Genomic DNA, 19,636 nt, shown 5'->3' with positions numbered 1-19,636 from the left:
GTTACTGAACATGCTTCTTTTTCATTTGCCCTATTCCTGGTCGGAAGAATCGGCATCATTGCATGAGAGCAAGCATCTGTCTCAGAACTGAAGACATCCAGGCACTAACTGAACTGCCCAGCGTAGGAATTCAGGCTCACTCTTCTGGGGGATGCCACGCAGAAGCTGAGATAGGAGGCTCATCTGTTTCAGAACGGGATCCTGAAGGAAATAGGCTGTTGGCGTGGGTGGGGACATTCTGCAGTCCTGTTGGATAGATTAAACATGTCCCCTGCCACACTCTCTTTTTGTTACTTTTAGAGAAGCTTAACTTGCTGGGTGGACATTGCTGCCTTAACAGTGTCTGTAGGCGCCTGCCCGCACCGGCTCTGGCTGACCTCCCGTGTCGCCCGTTACCCCAGAGTGCCTGTACCTCGGTTTTCTCCTCTGCGGCTCACTTGGGACTTGGTCTGTGTGTGAATGGGGAGGGTGTGAACAGCTAACACTCTGAAGCCTGTTGCTTTTTACTGATCATGACTTCGTCTGCATCATGTCAGGTCCTGTGCTTTTCCTCCAAACTCCCCATAACCCTTGGAATCAAGCCCATGCTTTTTACCAGAGCCCCTTGCTTCGCCCTCCTGCCTCTTCCCCTTGTTCACCCTCCTGTAACCACACAGCCCTTACCATTTCCTCCGCCTAGAATGTTTCTTCCTCAGACCTTCAGGGGTCTCACTGCTTTCAGGTAGCTACTCGGGCATCAGCTCCCAGTAGAGGCCTGCCCCTGGTCGCCTTCTCATTACTCTCCGTTGCAGTCATCAGGGCCTGATGTTTGCATCTATCCCTACCCCCAAAATACAAGCTCAGCGTGAATGGAAACTTCATTCCGTTTTATCAGCCAATATGAGGCAAACTGGCACTTAGCACTGCTCACTGGAGCCTGAGAAAATTTTTAAAAAACCAAAACCATGTCTTTCATACCAGCTCGATTTTAATTTTAAAGTGACAAATGTACAGGTGGAATAAATTTTAAGCAACATCCTCCAAATCCCATTTACATGGCAAGGAGCTGAATGTAATTCTGTCCCATCAACTAGACAGTAATTTTCTAGCAATTTATTAGTCACAGCACAGAAACAACACCCCGGAGTTGTGGTCCGCTTGTAAATTGATTTTCATATAGTCTTAGTTGGAAGAATAGCTTTTATGTCTTTCCTGACCAATAGACAGAGCTCTTTCTATACCTAGTTTGAGCGCGTTACGCGCACTCACTAGCCAGCAGTGTTCTGCTGGAGCCTGGCCCATCCGCCGGACCTGCATGCCATGGGTCTGATCTGCCTTTGGCCCTCCCAGGGAGGTCCCTGGTCTAAGTCAAACTCTCAGGTACTGTAGAACCAAGTAAGGGTGGCTCTGAAAAGTGGCCAGCAGCCTAGAAGGGAGCTGTTTTTCTTCATGGCTAGTCTGGGGAGGAAAGGAGTAGTAATAGCTAAAGGTTGAGGTAACCCTAAATTTAAACTGTAGTCTTCTTGCCAGGAGTAAATTAATGCCTAACCCCCTCCAAACAAGCTGTCATTTACAGTGGCAGTCCGTACAGCCTGCAGCCCTCAGTGGCACTCAGTCAGTGCAGTTCCCACTAAAACGTTACCCTTGGACAGGAAGCCCTTTGTGATATGGCTGTGCAAGGAGAGGGGCGGTCCTTTGGGAGGGAGCTGAGTCTGGGAGAATGAGGTGCAAAACACAGACCTTCTCTGCCTTTCCAGACCCTCAAGTCATCCAGGATCACGGGTCAGACAGGGAAGCTGGCTGTGCCACGAGGCCAAACCACCAGTGTTATCCCATGGCTTCCGCTGCTGCACTGAGGCTGCTGGGGACATGGATGGTCTCGTTTTCTTTACAAGTAAGCACTTTGGTGGGAGAATACTGCAAAGGCTGTCAACAAAATAAAACCACAAAGAACACGGTGCGGGGGTCACAGGCAAACAGTTTTATCGGCGTTTCGTTTAAAACACTGGCTAGTCCTCACCACAAGGCTTGGAAGGTGCGGGAAGCTTCCAAGAGAGTTGATCAGACACACACAACCCATTCCAAGCACTCAAGGGCACAGAACAGGAGGAATCAAGTTGGCCCTGCAGCCCGCTCAGTGTGAACCAGGCACTGCAGCCAAGACCAGTCCACAGATGCGCTTTTATTCTGGAGGGGAGTCATCTAGGATCTAGATTCAGAAAGGTCACATTAGCAGCCCTGAGATCATGCCCTCAGTAACTCCCGCAGGAGGGAGGAGGGAGGGAAGAGAGACCGCAGAGCTGGAGGTGGCCAGGTCGCCCACCTCGGGCCTGGAGGCTCGCGGCGGGCTGAGTGCTCTTGCCTGGGCTGTGCTTTATTGGTGCAACTGAGTTATGGCAAAGCCACTAGAAGCACAAAGTGTCAGTGCGGTCACTGGCATCTCAAAAGTATCCTGAAAATGTAAATAAACAGATTCCATATGCAGACTAGAGGTGATTTACACTTAAAACATTTAAATATAAATTAAGCTATAACTTAAGTTACAACCAAAAGAAAAAAGAAAAACCAAAAAGACACTCAGCAATTGAGAATGCTGAACACATACACAGGACACCCCAAACACGAGGCCATTAAAGCGATGCCATTTTCATTGTGCCAACTTTACATTCATCACGTGCTAGTCCGGCCAGGCCGGGCCACGCTGCGCCGGCCGCGTCACGCCGTCTGGCACTGCACGCCGGCCCGGGGCCCGTCATCGTCCTCCTCGTAGGCCTCCCTGTGCTGGCGCCAGTTCTGCTCACTGGGATTGAACTCCTTCAGCTCCACCTGATCCATGTCATCTGCAATCCTGACTTTCTGTCGAGGAGGGAGAAGAGCTTCCAGCTGAGGAAGCTTGTCTTGAGAAAGCCAGTGTTTTTCAGGAAAAATAACCTGTAAAGAGTAAGGTGGAAAGAGCAGTTGTTTCTTCCATTCCCAATTACGGCATTTAATAACATGTCCCGTGAGAATAAAACACATGCACTTACTAAAAACTGTATGATCAGAGTCCCCTTCTCCAGGGGCGCCTTGTAGATCGGCATTCCTTCATTCCGCACACATTTCAGGTCCCCATGCTTTATCACCTCGCCTGCCGCGAGAAAGGGTTACTTATGAAACAGGAAGACGGAGGGCAGCCTGGAGAGGTCTCTCCCTGCTGGGAGAGGCTGGGGCAGAGGCTAGCACTCCCAGGGCGGCAGGCAAAGGCAGGGGTCACGGAGCATCTGACTGGAAAAGGCTGGTCCCAGTCAGAATGGTCCCTGTCAGAGGAACTGGGTGAAGGGGGTCGGGGTGGGGGAAGTGGAACCCTCTGGCCGCGTGCTGGGCTCTGGCAGGATGGTGTCGTCCAGGAGGAGCGTGCAGGAGCCTCCATCATAAGGTAGGTTGGTTTAAAAAAGTGAGCTAGGAATCCACACTCAGTCTGGGTAAGCAGGGCTATCACCTGTCAGCCTGCCTCTCCAGGTCATTACAAACATCGTCTCATGAGTGGGAGAGTCTGCCCCTCACAGACTCAAGCGGAGCTTGGAGCAGGAATGGGCCTCAAAGGAGTCCAGCCAGACCCCACCTGGCAGGATGGCCGGCCTTCTGGCTGGGGGGCCTACAGGCGGCTCTGGCCCCGGGCAGCCCCCTCACCGTGCCAGTGGGCCGGAGCTGGTCTGGCCTGCACTCGCTGGGTCTTATGTCTGCTTTTTCAAAAGGCATCGTGGGAGTTTAGCTCTTGGTTCTCCCCCAAATCTAAAAATATGATTTCCTTCCAAACATGAAAAGGAAAGAGGCAAAAGGGTCTCTTTAAAAAGTATGCTCTTCAGCTCGGTAATATAAATGGACAAAGAAGAAACAAATGTTCAGGAAAAATGTGGGAGAGAGCAAGCGAACACTTACTCACCATCCCACTCCCCCGGGCGACCTCTCACGAGGAAATCTTTCCAAGTATCACAGGAGTTTCTAAAGTGCAGCGCGTGGAGCGCTCTCTCCTCGGGGCGTGCAGGGCGGTGACTCACACGTGGCCCTCGGGGCTACCGACTGCGGGCGGAGCCCTTAGCTAAGTGGCCCTGGTGGCTGGGCTTCTTCCTTGTTTTGTTTTTAACAGTTTTTCTGTCTCTCTCTTCCTATCAGGTCACTTCTTGCTCTCAGCACAACGCCTCGTGCTTCTGCTTCTAGCTCACTAGGGGCTGGGAAACTGTGAGAGCACGTGTAAGAGAAGGGAGAAGACAGTGAGCCGGCTCCTCTGTGAGGGCTCACACCCTGGGGCAGCTCCTAAGGGACATTTTTCTTTAATCTCCAGATTCTCAGCCATGCTTAAGACAGCCTAGGGGCCTCTGGCGAGAAAGGCACCTCAACGGTGGAAGAGAAGAGGAAGAGAGAAGAGGAAATGAAGGAAGGAGAAATTAGCCAAAACAAGAAAAGAAGAGGTGAAAGAACAGGAGAGGACACAAGAAAGGATAAATGAGCAAAAAGCAGAAGGTTTTCTGGACACCCTGCCCGTCCACATAACTAAGCAAGGACATGGGTTTCTTGGGGTTGACCACTTCCTTCCCTCTGGGGCTCACTTCCTCTCTCTCGTCCTTGGCACCCAGGTTCCCTGTGGCTGGGGTCCAATCCCATGGCAGGGGCCCACACCGACCCAAGACCTCAAATCACCCATCCTTGGCCAAGGACAAGCTTCCCCAAAGAAGTTACACACAGGTGCTGCCCAGCTCCTCCTCCCAGAAGGGCTGGAATCAGGCCTGGCACAATGTTAGGGGGTCCCGGACATGGTACCCAGGGTACCGGGCACACGCCCACTCACAGCCTGTGGCCTAGGGCTTTGTGTGAACTGTGATCCTCAAGCTCTCCTATTCAGATGAGGGGAGGAATTGGGCACCTTGGGAGGCTTGCAGAATGGAATCTAAAGGAAGGTACTGTATTTAAATTTTTCATGCAATTTTTCATTGTACTGCAGTGCTTTCCCCAATCCTTAAGTATATGTGTATACAAACACAACACAAATGAAAAATCAAACAGGGTAAGATGTTAACAACAGGCAAATCATTTATGGGTGATCCCTGTACTATTTTATTTTTACAACTTTTTGTTACTTTGAAATTGTTTCCAAACAAAAAGTAAAAAAAACAACAGTAAAACAACAAAAAAACCTCTCAGCAGGACTTAGATATATAATTCCATTTCACATTATACCCAGAAAAGGAGGAAACAGAAAGCCAAAGAGGAAAGTGGCAGAGAAGGAGAACAAGGCCAGAAAGGGGAAGAAAGAAATGGGCACAGAGGCAGGAAAGCCTTGGAAAGTGGTCAGGGAGGCAAGGTGGCTCACTCCACTGGACTTTGGAGTCTTAATTACCACCTGCTACAGCTTATGGGCTGGTTACCTCCCACTCTAGTCGTGAACCCACCCTTCTAGCCTTGAACTTCAGATGCCCACAGAAAAAGTTACTCCCTGACCCTGTGGCCAGTGAGGGGCCTAGAGCAGCACTACTCATGGCCAGTGATGGGGTCAAGGGTGACTGGGTGGCTCAGCCACCACCACAGCTGTCTGGACGTTCTTTGACTTGGACAACTGACCTGAAGTGCTGCTTTCCAGAGGCAGCTTCAAGTTGAGGGCCCCAGCCTGGCCCCTTCCCTTCTCCCATCTGCCTGCCCTTCCTGCAGCCCCTTCCAGGCAGGTGCTCGGGGGCCCACGTGGACTGTTAACTGCAGTGAACACTAGCTGAGCTGGGAGACTGGCTTCTAGACATGTGTTGGCAGGCTGAGCTCTCAGGCCTTTGAGAACCTTCTGGTCCAGAGGCAGCCCCCTCCAGCTCCTGTAGGTGTGTGCAGACAGGCAGTTCTGTGGAGCCGCCCAGGATAAGCTGGCAGGCAATGTCTTTTTTTCAGGAAAATTCTATTTTAAAATGTCTCTCACATGTAATCGACAACCCGGAGGCTAGAGAAACGGAGGAATCAGCACAGGTCACCAATTGATAGACTAACACCATCTATATCAGTTGTGTTTTCTTATCATACAAGAGTTAAGTTTTTAAATGTTAAGTTAAATTGGCAGGTTCCACATTTGCCATCACAGAAAGAGAAATACTTATTTGTGTTTTAAATAAAACTGGTGTAGGAAAGTCTTGGGGAAAAAAATTGGCAGTTTCCAGTTAGAATTTTAGACCTCGGAGATTCCTATTTGAGGCTCCTTCCCCAACTCTGCATTTTTCTTTCTAGAAGACTATAAAAGAAATTCACAAAATTCTCAGGAGTCTTTAGTGGTGACTTTAAACGTAGAGAAAATCAAGTCACACTAACTTGTGCGACAGAAGTCAACCCTGAACGTGAAACCAGGCTGAGTTGCCAGGATTATTATGCCAGACACACAGAACAACTACAACTAAACACACATTTGAAACATTACCTGATTTGGATGTAATAACAAGGACTCGATCATCCAGTGTTTTTATCGTCTTCTTGAAGCCACAAAGGGCTTCAGAAAGCTGAATTTTCATTTTCATGATCAAGTCATGGCCTCGTCTCTGAAAGACACTATGATCCTTCTGATCAAGCACAATTATGACATCACCAGGCTCCAGCTCAGGCTCCTGATCTCCTTCTCCATGAAATAGTATCTTTTGCCCATCCTTCATACCTATGAAACATCATCCCTTTCTGATTAGCCATTCTTCTTAAAAACCAGACTTTCAACAAAGCTTCTGAAGGCACACAGAGCCCTCTGGGGTTCTTATTCATCAAACCTCCCAACCTGGGGCAGGCATGGGGCTGGGATTACCACTGAGAAAGAGGCCTCACTGCCCTCTTGCATATTGAGGGTCTTCAACCAAGCAGGCTGCAGGAGAGTGGGAAACGAGGCCGTCACAAGTCCACCGCACACTCCCTGCCCACCCAGGCTCTGCGATGCCACAGCCAACACCGCGCTGCGGGCACAAGGCCACCACCCACTTGTCAATGCACACGCAGTGCACGGCTCTGGGGGCCTCCTAACAAGTCGCTGTGTTCACACAGGCACACGGTTAAGGCATGTTTGTTTTAACGAGAAGTCCAACCCCTGTGTTGATTTCAGTGTTGATTCATGTACTTTGGTGTCACCTCTCATTTAAATACACTTGCTCGATTAGGAAGCCACAGAATAATCAGGGGGAACAACTAAGAGGGGAAAAGACCTTAAAATGATGACCCCAGGCAAAATGAATAGCAGGGGTAAGATGGCTGGATTTGGGAGACTCTGATGCAACAGGTGGGGAACATATGGAGAAGCAGGACATGCAGCTACAAAGACTCACATAAGCTCAAAAGTCATTAGCAAGAACACTCCAAATGATTCTAAAGGAATGGTCTGAGAATGGCAAGAGAGGGCAATTAACCAAAACCATGTTCAAGTGACTTCCACAGCATAGGAAAACCTTAAAAAGAAGTGGTTTCTGATCACATGGAAGCGACCTCAGCAAGAAAACTTTGGCAGGTGACACAGGATGGAAAGAAAGCCAGGGAGGGTCAAGGGAAGATGCCTTGGAAATCGGAGGAATTGACAGCACACTCCAGTGGTGCTCAGATACCCACCATACTCTCTCATTTCCCTGCTACCTAACCCGTGTGTCCCAGGGTCAGCACCCGCGAAGCATTTCCACCAGCCTGGGGTGCCAGTTCTGCGCAGCCTCACCTTTCTCCACATGCACCTCGATAATCTTCTTCTCTCGGATGACCTTGGCGCCACTGCAGTTTTCGCAGCGGTCCTTGGGGTTGATGCGCTCGCCCTGGCCCTTGCATTCGATGCACACGGTCTGGATCTGCTGCACCATGCCTGGCCCGATCTGCTGGATGTGGATCTGCATCCCCCGCCCCTTGCACAGCGGGCACTTCTCCACGGAGCCTTTCTTCCCACCAACACCTGCAGGGAGACAGGAATGAGGCTGTGCTCTCCCCTTAGAAGCAGCTCTGCTGGGTTCCACCGCAGAAGGGTAATGATCCATGAAACTGGACACTGCAGTTTGAATTCTATTTACAATCATGAAAAGCCACGTGGAAGAGTCTGGATGATTCCAGCCAAGCAGACACCATCTAGATGTTAACATGTGATCACAAACATCTGTGGTTTTGGCAGTGCCAGGACAAATTCATCGTTTAAGCTTCACCGACTGTGTTTTCTTCTATCCCGGGATGAAAAAACACCCATGCCTCCACATGACAGTGGAGACCGGAGAACACAGCTCTGTCCATGGGGTGGTTACCCAGCTCAGCCACCTCTCTGTGGGACAATGTGGGACAAAGTCATCAGATCTGACTTTTCTTGAAAATTCAGATTTTAAAAAATTATGTTAATTACATTTACATTGAAGTCAGGGATCAGTAAACCATGGCCAACTGGCTGGTTTGTCAATAAAACTTTATTGGAAGACAGGAACATCATCTATTTATTTACTATCTACTGCTGCTTGAACAGTTACAACAAAGACTGCATTTTTATATTTTTCAAATAATTGTCAACATATTAAACAAATGTGCAGTCCAAATAAAAAATGTACAGGGCCAAATAAAACAGATTTGGCCCTCAGGCCACCTGTGTGCAATATCTGTTAGACATTTGAAGATAAATGATTCTTCTCTGAATTGTACATCAATAAGAATTGTTTTCAGATTTAAGGCATCAGAATTATGAGATTCATTAAAAAATTAATTCTTACCTTCACATTTCTCACAAATTACATTTTTCTGGAGAGCCAATTTCTTTGTGACTCCATTATATAAATCTTCAAGAGTTACAGACAACTGATGTACAACATTCTTGCCTTGCCAAAGGAAAGAAAAAATAATTATTAATACTGTATTATATATACTACTGTATTAAATACCACCCTTGTGACACTCATTTGTATGAAGTCTCAAAACTGCACGTGTGTCATTCATTCCTTTCCCTGCAGGAAGCAATGCCACTGTTACACCTGGCCCATCCTTCTGGCCGTCTGCCAATATGAGAACTAATACCCCTTTCTAGCGATGAGCTAACTACTCAATCATGTATAGATGGCAACAAAAAGACTTTCCAACTTTATTTTCTAAGAACAAATCTGAGGACAGGAAGATGAGTGAAGAAACCTAAGGCAACGTTAACCAATGAAATTGGTTTCAGTCAGGTTCTCCCCATGAAAGGAGCCTTTATGAATGACGCATAAAGCCAATCTCTGGACCTTTCACTGGAACTCTTCCTTGAACATGCCCTTTACTTTTTGAGCCCTCCTGTGACTAGTGGCCCAGTGGGAACTCTCTGATCTGCGGAAGTAGTATCTGTACGTCCAGGATGGTGGGCCTTTCATCTTCGGGATGGGGGTCTGTCTGCTCTGGCACCATGCCAGCCTGTCAGGACCCACAGCATCAGGTCCTTCTCTGCTGCCCATAGGGCTCTTGAGGTCACTGAGACGAGCTGTCCTTGTCTATTGGCTGTTAACTTTGAGAGATGACTTAATTAAGGGCGTGAAGCTGCTCATCTCAAGACAGTGAGAGAGCTGGGCAAGATCACATCCACACAGTCAATAATATGAGCAGGCAACACAGCCAGACAACAGGGTAAGGATTTTTCCCTAATAAACATTTTGTGATTTTCAGCACACTGTATTCACAGAATTGACAGCCAAGCTTTCAAAGCTCAAAGTCAATTATAATGTGAGAACAAGTACAGCTGTATTTATCTAGGCACCTCTTGTTGACCCAAATTGCCCTTCCTAAAGCCCAATGTAGAGCTTCTTTCTTTTGACTTCATCCAGGATTGTAATAAGCTTGATTATCTGACTGGTTTTGAGGTCCAAAGCAGAGTATCAACTGTAAACTGGACAGGGGAAGGGGGCTGGCTATTAGAGGCCACTGGTAACAGTGAGAGGTGCCAGACCATAGCCTGGCAGGAGGTAAGAGGTAGAAAAATTAGGAAGAGCAAAGCCTAAAACTCAAAACAGGCCGGGGGCCATTCCACCAAGAGCTAGCCCCTCATTCACCTCCGGGGATGAAGCTGTTAGTCCTAATGCATTCTGAAGAGAGAGGCAAGGCAGTTTCTTTTACAAAGATATTCAAACATAAAGGGGTAAATTTTGTTACCTACAACATCTCCTGAGCAGACTGAGAAAAGGAGGCCACACAGCCCCCGGTAGAGCCCGCAGGCCCTGGCCCCGGTCAGGAGGCCCGGGGAGGAGGGTGTGCACCAGGGGAGAAACACTCCCTGCAGAGGCATCACTAATAGCCACAGGAGGTGCCATTTGTGTCCCTTAGGACACGCAGGAACCTGACCCCAACAGCAGGGAGAAAGAGGGCAAGGTGAACTTGAACTTCCTCTTCTCTTCTCAACCATTTGCTCCTTTATATGTGGTATTTAGAGGGTGTCAACTGCTAAATGCACTAAGAGATCCCGGGTAGCCTGGATACTAGACAAGGGGTACACTGCTTAAAGCTAATGACCCCCACAGGTGACAACTGTACCCTTTTAAGGCATGATCCATTGTGACTCCATTAGCATGTACAATTTGCAAACTATAAAATTTGCTTAATGTCTCTAAAAGCATTTACCTCTTCTCTCTCTAGCCATCCGTCCTCCGCCACCAAAGAACATGTCAAAGATGTCCATGGGGGATGAGAAGCTGGGGCTGCCTGAGCCTCCTTCCTTAATCGCCTGTTCGCCGCCCTGGTCATAGATGTCCCTTTTCTTTGGATCTGAAAGCACTTCATATGCCTGGGATATGAGCTTAAACTTTAAAAGAAAAAAAGATCAAAGAGAGAGAGGGAAAGAAGGCTTGAACTGTTTATGAAGCAAACCCTCCATATGAATATAAGGACAGAGGTATTCTGCTCCCAACCCTCCAAGCTAGCGGGTCTCTGTTATCTGGAACCTCATTTTTCCACTTACTCCCCTTGGAGAGTGGGAAACACAGGGCAAACATTATTAAGGGATGAGAGGCAGGGTCACAGGAGGGCACAGGGAGAGAGAGCAGTAGGCAGGAACGTTTCTCCCTACTCAGGCTGCACACGACAGGGAGAAGTGGAGAGTAGCCGGGATGCGGGGAGACCAGGCCAGGGTTTAACCTACAACTGGGTAAGTCCCAGGACTCCCGGGCGCTACTGCAGGCCTTCCAGCTCATGCGGGCTACTTTCCTAGTTGACTGGCATGAAATTCAACTACAGACATCCTGTGAGCACCCATCCGCACGCGGGCTGCGGACGCTGTGCATACACCTGCCCTAATCTCCCCCTAATCTCCCTCTGAAGTCCTGCCCCTCCCAGAGTCTCCCCCGTATGTCACTTACAGGTAACGTCAAAACCTCGTTTCCTCTCCCTCACATCCCATCTCTCAACAAACCCTTCCTGAGCTACCCTCAAATGTCTATCTCCAGTACCCTGGCAGACAAAATACCCCATGTGTCACACTCCCGCCAAAAATGTAACCCTCCAATCCAACTGTAAGAATCAGAAAACCCCAACTGAAAGACATTCTGAAAACCTGAAAGATAGGAAAACTCAGTGCAACATGTGAGCCTGGATTGGATCTTGCACCAGGGAAAAAATGGGTACAAGGGACACTGGAACTGAATAAATGTGATTTATTTTTTTCCTCAACGTTAAACTTCTTAAATTTGATAGCTGGGCTATGGTTGTCTGCAAGGATGTTGTTTTTGCTAGGAGAAACATTAAGGGCTGAAAGGTTATGATGTATGCAACTTACTCTCTAAAGCTTCAGCAAACAACGGTAATAGTAGAGACAGGGAAAGCGGAAGTGGAGGCGTACTGACAGCTGCAGAAGGTGGGTGAGGGAAAAGCAGGTGTTCGTTGTACCCCTCTGGTATTTTCTGTATGTACATGAGAGGTTTAAAACTAAAATCAAAATACAATAAAATATCCAAAATCCATCCCTTCTCATCACCACCACCACACCTGCCCTGGCGGAGGCCACCATATTTGGCCTGAATTATTGCAGTCACCTCCTTGATGGTCTCCCATCTTCCTCTGCCAGCTTTCAGTCTGTTCACACAGCAGCCAGAGCGAGCCTTCTAATTGTGTCAGTCCTCTGCCCCAAGCCCTCCGAGGGGGCTCATTTCACGTGGAGTAAAAGTCAGTCCTTACTCGGATCTACAAGCCCAGCCTGACACCTCTGCTCCCTCCCCCTGCAATCCTGCTCCGGCTGCCCCGGCCGCACACCAGGGCACTCAGTGCCGAGACTGTGTGCCCCACCACAGTGTCTGCTCCCTGAGGACAGGGAGTTAGGTCAGCTTTGTCCTGTCCACCACTGTACCCCCAAACCTAGAATGCTGTCTGGCATGTGGAAGGTACTTGGTAAATATTTGTTAGATGAATGGCTCCATTCTGGGAATTCAGAAATGAATCCAGGAGACAGGGTCTTGGCCCTCCAGAGCCAGGGCTTAGACTGTGAGACAGCTGTCCATAGGAACAGCCTCTAATGCAGCTGGCTCCAGAAAACATACAGGAGAAAAACACCATGAAGATACAGATATGGAACCTGCCAGAGGCACTAGGTCTTCTCCTGTACTACAGAGCCCTTACAGAGATATAATAAGTAACTAAAAAATAATAAATTATAGCTAATAAATAACAGTTAAGAAGTGACTGGGTAATTTTAAAAACTGCCTTAGAGACATCAGAATCAGAATCAAGGCAGCTACATCTTTTGATATGTTAATTCTCACACAATTTCTCCAAAGAAGTAGGCATCATTCATCCTTTCTGCAGCAGCAGAATTGAGGTGTAGGAATTAGGTGCCTAGTACAGAAGATCAGAAAGCAGCTGGGCCAGGCTGCCAGAGAGTTTCTGGGCGCATGTGTACCAGGTAAATATGCTTCATGAGAATGTCCACTAGAAACACTCACCAAAAATTCTGAATACTAGAAAGACACTTGGACTTAACAGAATGGATGACTGGACTTAACAGAATGGATGATTAATCTCAGAAGGACAAGGAATGCCCTGTCACTTGGAGCATTCAATCACAGGCCAGATCTCACATGAGAGGGGGGCTCCCACTACCCCTGGGGTCCCAGCACTTCAGAGTCTAACTCAGCTCCCTGCCTGAGCCCGGTCCCACAGCTGGAGATTGTATTCTGACCAGTTCACCTTTCAGACTGTAATCCTGTGTCACAGGACCTTCATGAGACTAGCATACAGCTGGGAAAAATGGCTTTGGAGACCATACAGCATCTTGGAAAAGTATTTGTGATTAAATATTAAGTGATGAGGAAATAAAAAAACCTCTGTACCAGGATGACCATCTACAAACACCCTGGGAAAAGCCTGGGAAGAAGCACAGGACACCAGTTAGGGTGATGTGTACTTGAGGGGTTTTCCTCAATATTCTGAAATTTTCCTCACTGTTATGCTCTCTTTCATAATTTTTTACCTTGAAAATCTATTATTCAAACTAAAAGTTAGAGTGAAATTGGCCAAAAGATCAAACTCATCTCAAAAGCGAACGTGGTTAATAACCAAGAATATATCCCCATCACTGCCCCTGAAAAGGATTGGGCTTACTGACCCGCCGCTCACGTGTCTCTCAGAAAACCACGCAGAAAAGGAGAGACTCTGCACAGAGCACCTGGCGACAAACACAGGCTGCCCAACGCTTAGCAACACGGGACAACAGGACACAAAACAAAGACCAACACCCCAGCAGCCTTCTCAGTTGTCCTGGAGCAAGGAGGAACAGACCGGCTTAGTCTATTTTTGAAGAGACATTAATACAGTTGACAAATTTAAAAGAAAAAAAGTTAAAAAATTCCACCTTTATGACAGATACAGTGGACGAGAACTACGCACAGACTTGTGCAAAAAAGAACAGACCCACACAGTGTGCCCAGCACGTAAGCAGGACCAGAAAGGAGGCATCTGGTAAATGAATGAATGAATACACGAGTCCTCTCTAGGGAGCTTAATAGCAGAGTTTCTATAAATTGTGTCCCCTGTCTCTTCAACCCCCTTCACTTCTGGGGAATGTGGATAGCAAACAAGGAACCATAATTAGAGCAGGATGAGGATTGGGCCAGGGGTTCAGCATACGGTCAGAAGCAGTCTCCTGGAAGGAGTTTTAGTAGAGAACTGAATTAAAGAGTTTTATTCCCTTTGTGGAAAGTGAGGAGGAGAAAGTATTCTTGGCCAGGAGAACATCACAGAACCCCCACCCTCACCCCTAACCTGCCAGACTTTACTATCAAGAGCCTCACTTATGTGACAATAATTCAGTAACTGGCTATAAATAAATATTAGTTTAAAACCAACCAACCCTGTTCAGACAGGTATATGAAGGGCAACGCCTACAGAAATGTAGTACAGGTCAAGTCCAGTTTTAAAAAAAGCTTCAGAACACCAAGAGCAGACTCACTGCAACTGTAGGCTCACAGCCATGACTTCCTCTTGGAGAGTGCTATGAGATCTGACCTGAAACCAGGGTCAGGAGGCTTTCCCACACGCACCCCTGAAACGTGAGATTAGCAGCCTGGGTGCATTCTCCTTAAAGGAGGTTCTCAGAAACAGCCGACAATGAATTTAGGGAGCACATCTATGAATCACCAACAGCACGTAGAAAGCCAGTGACTTCAAAAGCTACAGTAAGCCACCTAAATATAGATGAGAAAGAACACAAGTAACAGACAAATGGTCTTACAGGAAAGCATTTTAAACTTGTGACAACCACACTCCACACATGTGGCTAAATATAAATATTCTATCACTGTTGCCACCCAGCCAATCTTCCTTAGGCAGCTTCCTCCAGCCCAGAATAGCTAACACAGACAGGTATTTTAATACTAGCTTTGTTTCCAAGGGTCTCAATGCTAGATGGGTGATCTGTGGCTTCAAAAGTGGCCGGGGTGTCACTGCTATCGGCTACTACAAAAGCGCCAGCTCATCCAGGACATGTGAAGTTGTATAAGGAAATGGCAAGAAGTGAAAGGAGTGAGCAGGCCAACACGCTTTCCCAAGGATCAGTGCCCGATCTTCCTAGTCACCTACTCAGGTGGGTAACGAGCTTCCTTCAGCATAAGAAGCAGGCTGACTCTAGTCCTATGAACAGTATGAAAAAAATTTAATTTAGGTCTCTATTATGCAGAGCATTTTTCAGTCCAATATTGGAACAAATGGGGGTCATTTGTCACAGAAAACCTGGAATGTTCGTATAAAATGATGTGTCAGGTTAAAGATCTCCGTGTCCCTGTTTAAAAAAAAATAAGTGACTATTCAATGTCTGACAACCTATATGAGGCAGGAAATAGGTACACGGGACAAATCCAGTCAGCCATTCTCAAGAGGGACTCAGAGTTTTTCCAAGGTACCAGCTCAGATGAAAGAAACTCATCTCTAGGGTTTATCTATCAACAGGGAATAGGAACACACAAAAACATAATTCATTCTCGCTCATTCCCAGCAAGCACACAACTTCTGGTCGCGCGTGCCTCAGTTTCCCGGTTTGCTGGCTGCCTCTCCTACAGGAATGCCCGCAAACCCTGTGAGAACTGGGCCCCCACATTTCAGTCCCACCCCTCCCTGACGTTCCGAGGGGCCCCATCAACACTTGTGGAGCGAACGGAGGAATGAATGGGCCGCTCGGGGGCTCACGAGGGGTCCCGGGGCCTCGGGTCCCCGCACCAGCCCCGATCCCCCACCGGGCGAGGCTGGGGCTCGGCGAAGCGCCCCCCACCTGGCCGGGCCGCGGCCCCTCGGCCTCGGGCCACCCCCGGCCGCCGCCCGGCCCTGCGGCGGGGTGCGCGGCGCCTGGCGACCGCCTCACCAACAGACGCGGCTCGGGTTCCCCGCCGCCTTCAATAATTCACAGCCCCCGAGCTCCCGGCTGAATAATTGACGGCGGGCCCCGCGCGAGCCCGGCCCGCGCCGCCCCGAGCCCGGCCCGCACCTTCTCGCCCTCATCCGGGTTCTTGTCCGGGTGGTACTTGAGCGCCAGCTTCCGATAGGCCTTCTTGATCTCCTCCGGGGAGGCGCTGGGCTTCACCCCCAGGATGTCATAGTACTGGGTCTCCTTCACCATCTTGTCTCTGCGGGGCGGGGCGGGCAGGACGGTCAGCGCGCCCCGGACGCCCCCGCCGGGCTCCTGGCCCGAGCCCCCGCCGCCCGGCCGCGCGTCACGGTCACGGTCACGGCCGCCGCCGCTGCCGCCGCAGCCGCCCGGGCCGCCCTCCCTCCTTCCCGCGCCGCGCCGCCCTCCGCGCCCGACACCGCCGCACTCGAGCCGCCGGCTCCTCCGCGGCGGGTTTTATTCGGCGCCGGCGGAAGGTTCCGCAAGGAGACAGTGACGCCACAAAGGCCCAGAACCTTCGCGGAGGTTCCGGCGGCGCTTGGGGATGGTGGGCTGGGGCGCAGCGGCGAGTTCGCGGCCCGGACCCCGACGCCCCGGCCCCGCGCGACCCCACCCGCCTAGTTCCCAGCTCACCCAGTCTCGGCCGCCTGCTCCTCCGGCCGCGCGTCCGACTCCCCGGAACTCCAGTTCTGACTGCCGCCCCGGGCCATGTTGGGGGGCTTGGAAGACGGCTTCGACGCGGAGGGCGCCTTCCGACGACCGTCCCGCCGCCCCGGGGCCGTCCCCTTTCCCTTCCTTGGGTCCGTGGGTCCGGCTGGCTCGAGGATCGGGTGGCCTGGAGGGCAGCGTCGGCGGGAACTCTGCCTCGAGGGGTTGGACTGGGAGGGCTGCGCCCCGCGGTCCCCACCCGGCTTCTCCCGGGGGGTGTGGCCCTCCTCTGTTTTGTCATGGCCAGGATGCCCCTTGGGGTCTGTTTCAGATAGCTGCATTTTTGAGGGGTTAGGGGTGGGTAGGGGCTCTCTACCGTGGTGGGATCGCATTTCCCGAGGCCCCAAAGCTGCCGGTGCCCCCCGGGGCATCTTCAAGGCTGAGATGAGCCTAAGCCCTTCCAGATATGTACAGTGGTGCTCTGCTGACCCCAGCTGTGGATGGTGGTCTCTCTACTGCCCTCAACTGGGAACCCCTGAAGTCCCCCGGGGGTAAGCAGTGACGTCCCCCAGATGGGGGCAGTGACGCCGGTTAGATATGAGCAGCAACATCCCCCAGGTCTCCCTAGGGTGGTCAGTGCCCTCTCCCCTCCGAACTACCGAGGTTGGACCAGGCTCCTGGGCGCAGTGGGGGTGATGTGGAGAGTGGTTCTAGAGACTGCCGCAGGACCCTCACTGCCTGGGAGGGTACAGTAACAGGTCCCTGACTGCCCTCAGCGGTGCCCAGCTGTAGCCAGCATCAGTATCATACCACTGCAGTAACACCAGTGTGGGGAGCAGCACTCTCAGAGAACTGCAGGCCATCTGCTCCAGCCCAGCCTTGGCTTCTGCCCGGGGAACGCTGTCCGGGAGAAGAGGCCACTCCTCACCTCTCTGGATCTCTTGGCCTCGTTTTGGGTCCTGCGGCTCAGGCAAGTACCACCTCCTCCTCCCTGTGGTCAGTGGGAGTGAGAAACTTTGAACTTACAAGAGAAATTAAGCTGCTCATTTCTGTTCTTGGAGACTTTGCTTTTTTCCTCTCAATTAGATGCCTGTAGAGCAGAGAACTCAGAGCTGAAAGTCACCAAGCTTGATTCCATACCCAGATTTTACTAACGATGTGAGCCTTAGCCTCTCTGAGCTTGTTTCCTCATCAGCAGGGTATGGTCATTGCCGCCTGCCTGCCTTGGTCAAGAAGGACTCTTGCAGGGATCAAATGGGATGAGCCCTGTGAAGGCTTCTAGCACAGTGGATCTCAAACTTGGCTGTTCGTAGGGATCACCTGGGGCTTCTGAAAATCCCTGTGTCCAGGCTGCACTGCAGACTGATTACATCACAACTTCTGGGGCTGGTACCCAAGCACCAATATATTTAAAGCTCCCCAGGTTATTCCAGTGTACAGCCAGAGCAGAAAACCACTGCCCTGCACCACACATTTATCCAGATTCAATTCTCTGGACCAGTGATGCTGGCAAGATGGGCATGTATGCATGATTAGAGCCTAGGTGCATGGAATGGGGCTGTGAACTCTGGAATCCATGAGACCTAGGTTCTAGTTGCTACTTCTGGCTGCCTGACCTTGGGCAGGTGATTGAACCTCTCTGAGCCTTAGATTCCTCAACCTTTTTATGGGGATTGTCTTAATAGCATCAACCTCATAACCTGGTGAAGCACCTAGCACGTAGTCTCAACACACATTGATGCAATTTTTTTTTTTTTTTTTTTTTACTTTTGTCTGAGCTAAAGAAGCTGACAAAGATTCTCTCCTTTATGAAACTCTAGCCAGGCTCCTCTGATCCCTAGGCCTCACCCTTGGCCTGTAAAGACTTGAACAACCACTAACAGTTTCTAACAGCTCAAGGCTGCCTCCCTAAGATGACTCCAACCCCCCACCCTTAAAGTGCCTGCCTGAGAAGACTCAAGGATGCCAAAAATGTTAATTGTTTGTTCCAGCCTACACCGGAGGGCAGGGCCTCTGTCTCCCAGTCTCCGTGCGAAAGTAGAATCCTAACTTCGATGCTACTGGCTAGCAGACAGCACTGGCTTAATAGCATTTACACTGGACCCTTTGTAATTTTTCCTCTCCTGACTCTACTGAGCTGCCACTTGTCCCTCTCCCTTCTCCCTCATTTTTGCTTTAAAACACCCAGCTATTTCTGTTCACATTAAAGTTGGGTTCATGCTGGTCTTTTTCCTATTGCAGTAATTACTGCTGATTCGAATCTGCCTTTACCACTTCAACCAGTGTCCAGGTTTGTTTACCTTTGACAAAGCCTTTGATGTTCTAGGACATTGTTCTCCAAATTACGCATGGGAGGATTTGAGGCTCTACAAAGTACATTTCTTACCTTATCAATTGTGTGTTTATTTTCATGGCTCACTTTTTCTTTATTGGAACTTTTCCAGTCATGGCAAGCGATGTAAAGTTTCCTTTTTATTTAGGTTTTTTTAAAAAGTAGATAAATGTGTAAGGAAAGTAATAGTGAGATTAAGTGCATGATAGTACAGGGGCACGAGGGCAAAGCAGAAATGGTGGCACTTGGGAAATGAGGGGAATGCTGATCCAGTTCCAGCCCCTCACTTGACCCTGAGGAGGCTTCAGATGAAGAGGCAAAACTGAAAGGCATACATTGTAGGCGTCTCCCCTGACTCCCAGTACCACACTCCTTTTGTGACCCAGGGTGGATGGAGAGTCAAAGCAAACCCAGAAACAGCTCTTGCAAAGGCACCTGGGACAGGTTCTCCACTGGAGTCCACTGAAGCGAGAGACAGCATCTGACTGGAGAAGGTGGTCAGGAAGGACCTACAGGTGGAGGGCCCAGGAGGTGAGGGCTGCCTGGGGCAGAGGTGGGAGGCAGGGGAGTCCTGCTGAAGGGACAGCAGAATAAAGGCAGAGAGCACAGTGCCGGGATGGACGAAGGCTCTGAATGGGGAGAGAAGTGGAGACAGTTACAGCAGAGCCCTGGATGCCCCGAGGAGGAGTTTGCTGCCCCTCCGGTGGACCCTGGGAACCACTGAAGGTCTCAGCGCAGGAGCTGCTTTCTAGGAAGAATAACCAGCAGCCGTCCTCTGAGGCTGGGAGAGGGCTGAGCTGGACATGCAGACTCAAGAGCTCCCTCCACAGGGGGGCCAAGGGGTTGACAGACTGGCCTAGAGA

General features: G+C 50.0%; 2 protein-coding genes across 4 annotated transcripts in view; both read right to left on the bottom strand.

The window, feature by feature from the left end:
• Window positions 1-438, bottom strand: part of IREB2 (iron responsive element binding protein 2) — a 143,485-nt gene extending 143,047 nt beyond the window's left edge. Inside the window, exon 1 of the mRNA XM_074353980.1 lies at window positions 435-438. The gene's annotated coding sequence lies outside the window, so the exon portion shown is untranslated. The remainder of the gene's footprint in view (window positions 1-434) is intronic.
• Window positions 439-949: 511 nt separating this feature from the next.
• DNAJA4 (DnaJ heat shock protein family (Hsp40) member A4) lies at window positions 950-16,190 on the bottom strand. Of its 3 annotated transcripts, XM_074353983.1 has the most exons (7): window positions 15,893-16,188; window positions 10,552-10,732; window positions 8,685-8,789; window positions 7,664-7,891; window positions 6,404-6,634; window positions 3,006-3,106; window positions 950-2,910 (listed from the first exon to the last, which is right to left on the bottom strand). In XM_074353983.1, the coding sequence occupies exons 1-7, from the start codon at window positions 16,022-16,024 to the stop codon at window positions 2,695-2,697; spliced, it is 1,194 nt and encodes a 397-aa protein (XP_074210084.1). In that variant the 5' UTR covers window positions 16,025-16,188; the 3' UTR covers window positions 950-2,694. The 3 variants fall into 3 exon arrangements, with proteins under 3 accessions (XP_074210084.1, XP_074210086.1, XP_074210085.1); XM_074353984.1 differs by lacking the exons at window positions 950-2,910; window positions 3,006-3,106 and adding an exon at window positions 5,731-5,935 and having other exon boundaries at window positions 15,893-16,190; XM_074353985.1 differs by lacking the exons at window positions 8,685-8,789; window positions 10,552-10,732; window positions 15,893-16,188 and adding an exon at window positions 8,007-8,190.
• Between the last annotated feature and the right edge of the window lie 3,446 nt (window positions 16,191-19,636).

This window comes from Camelus bactrianus, chromosome 27, assembly GCF_048773025.1.
Source record: "Camelus bactrianus isolate YW-2024 breed Bactrian camel chromosome 27, ASM4877302v1, whole genome shotgun sequence".
Lineage (NCBI taxonomy): Eukaryota > Metazoa > Chordata > Mammalia > Artiodactyla > Camelidae > Camelus > Camelus bactrianus.
This window is presented reverse-complemented; position numbering and strand designations above follow the sequence as displayed.

Coding starts and splice junctions, on each gene's coding strand:
- DNAJA4 (XM_074353983.1), bottom strand. CDS start 16,024: ATGGTGAAGGAGACCCAGTACTATGACATCCTGGGGGTGAAGCCCAGC. Junction 7,892..8,684: donor AATTTGTGAGAAATGTGAAG/GTAAGAATTAAT, acceptor GTCTCCCTGCAG/GTGTTGGTGGGAAGAAAGGC. Junction 3,107..6,403: donor TGTTATTACATCCAAATCAG/GTAATGTTTCAA, acceptor TTCTCGCGGCAG/GCGAGGTGATAAAGCATGGG.